General features: G+C 29.8%; 1 protein-coding gene across 1 annotated transcript in view; it reads left to right on the top strand.

The window, feature by feature from the left end:
* HELRODRAFT_176347 (hypothetical protein) overlaps positions 1 to 2,250 on the top strand; it is a gene marked incomplete at both ends in the record, with an annotated part of 5,660 nt that extends 3,410 nt beyond the window's left edge. The window contains 2 exons of the mRNA XM_009023565.1: positions 740 to 933; positions 2,216 to 2,250. Of these exons, the coding sequence (XP_009021813.1) occupies positions 740 to 933; positions 2,216 to 2,250 (229 nt within the window). The remainder of the gene's footprint in view (positions 1 to 739; positions 934 to 2,215) is intronic.
* Between the last annotated feature and the right edge of the window lie 226 nt (positions 2,251 to 2,476).

Here is a 2,476-nt window from a genome sequence, read left to right as displayed (position 1 = left end):
CCAGCCAGAATTAAAGTACTCTGCATGAGTTTGAAACATACCGGCCCAGGAATATGGGAGACGATTCCACAAGAAATTAAAGATTGTAACACTTTGCATCTTTTTAAAAATAAACTGAAAAATTTTTTAATTACGAAAAGTTCTGTTTTTCAAGGATAATAATGTATATGTATATATATGTATATAAGTGTGTACATATTTCATTAACATTGATACATTTTCTCCTATTGACAATTTTATTTTATCATTGAGAAGCAATTTTGAGCTGCACGGTGGCCGAGCCCACAAGAATTAATTTTCTTTTTTTGGTCTCCGAATCATTCATGCTTTTGTTTTGTTTGATTGAATAAAAGTGATTTGATTTGATTTGATACATACATACATACATACATACATATATACATACATACGTACGTACGTACGTACATACATACATACATACATACATACATACATACATACATACGTACGTACATACATACATACATACATACATACATACATACATACATACATACATACACACATACATACATACATACGTACATACATACATACATACATACATACATACATACATACATACATACATACATACATACATACATACATACATACATATTCACACACATACATAAAATATGTGAGGTTCTTTTGGCGCCAAGTGTAATTATGTAATTATTTGTTTTTCTACTTATTTTCATTGGTGATAAATTGGATCGTTTTTAACAACAATCAGCATCAACAACCACAACAACAACATCAACAACCACAACAACAACAACCACAACAACATCGAAAACCACAACAACAACACCATCAACGACTACAACAACAACAGCATCAACAATATCTATGACATCATCAGTAACGTCATCGACAAAAATGACATCAACTTTGTAGCAACCACAACAAGAATTGCGTGCTTGACCAGTAAGACATCTAAATCACTCTCACATTCTCTAGATTATTACAAAATATTCGCGACATGTTTTTTTCTCCGTTCGTTCGTTCGTTTGTTCCTCATTCGTTCATTCATTTTTTAATTCGTTCATTCATTTGTTCATTCGTTCATTCATTCACACGTTTATTAATCCATTAATCCATGCATCCATCCATTTATCTATCTGCCCATTCATTCATTCATCTATTTATTCGTTAGTTCGTTCTTTTAGTAATGTTTCCTCCATCCATCCGTTTGTCTATCCATCTGTCTATCAATCGATTCGTTTATTTGTTTATTTAATCATTTGTTCATTCATTCATTCATTCATTCATTCATTCATTCATTCATTCATTCATTCATTCATTTAATGACATTAATATTTTTTTTATTTACCGGCATACCTATAATTCATGACCGGTTATCAATCAAGATAGATTATTTTATTATTATGAAATATTTGTTCGCATTAATGTCATTTATTAAAGTATTTATTAATATTACTGTTGTTGAAAGTGTTGTTGTTAATGTTGCTGTTGATGTTGCTTTTGCGGTTTTTGTTGTTGTGGTTGTTGCTGATGTTGTTGATGTTGTTGATGTTGTTGTTGATGTTTTTGTTAGTGTTGTTGTTGATGTTGGTGGTGTTTTTGTTGCTGTTGTTACTAATGTTGTTGTTGTTGTTGTTTAGCTTTTTTTGTGGTGATGTTGTTTATTTGTTAATTATTCCAGTAAGTAGGAGTTATAATTTATATCTACGTGTGCTTGCTTTTCAATGTTCAAGTGAGACTGACTTTCTCTCTATCTCTCTCACTCTCTCTGTTTCTTTCTCTCTTTTTCTCTCTCTTTCTCATTCTCTCTCTCTTTCTCTCTCTCTTTCTCTCTCTCTATTCATCTATCTCTATCTTTATTTCTTTTACTCATATTTATATATTTTTTACTACTTTTTTAAACCTCTCTCTTTCTTTTTGTTTTTTTCTTTTACTCCCTTTCTCTCTTTCGTTTCGATTTTTTTTTATTCTTTTCTTTCTTCCTCTTCTTCTCTCTCTCTTTCTCTCTTAATTTTTGCTTTGTACGTGCAAAAGGCAAGTTCTAAAAAATGCATGAAAATGCAAATGAATTTCAGCTCTCACGTGCTCAACTGACAGAGAAAAAAAAATTTTCATCCTTTTATTCGTTCGTTCATTCGTTCATACATTCGTTCGTTCATTTATTTATTCATTCGTTCATTCATTCATTCATTCGTTCGTTCATTCATTCATTCACCTTTTTCAGTCATGCATTCGTTATTAATTCATAGCTTCTGGTGATAAAAATTTTGAAAAATAAAAAAGCAACGGAATTGGAAGTTTAAAAACAGACTAAAAAATGAGAAAAGTAATAATTGAAAAGAAAAATAATTGCAAACAATAATAATAATAACAATAATAATAATATTAATAAGAATAATAATGATAGGATAATAAAAACGAACAGCAAAAAATGTTTTTTCAATGTCAAAATTTGTAACATTTGCATAGGACGGATTTCTACTTA

The sequence above is a fragment of the Helobdella robusta genome (genome assembly GCF_000326865.2).
Source record: "Helobdella robusta unplaced genomic scaffold HELROscaffold_37, whole genome shotgun sequence".
In the NCBI taxonomy this organism is placed as follows: Eukaryota; Metazoa; Annelida; class Clitellata; order Rhynchobdellida; family Glossiphoniidae; genus Helobdella; species Helobdella robusta.
This window is presented reverse-complemented; position numbering and strand designations above follow the sequence as displayed.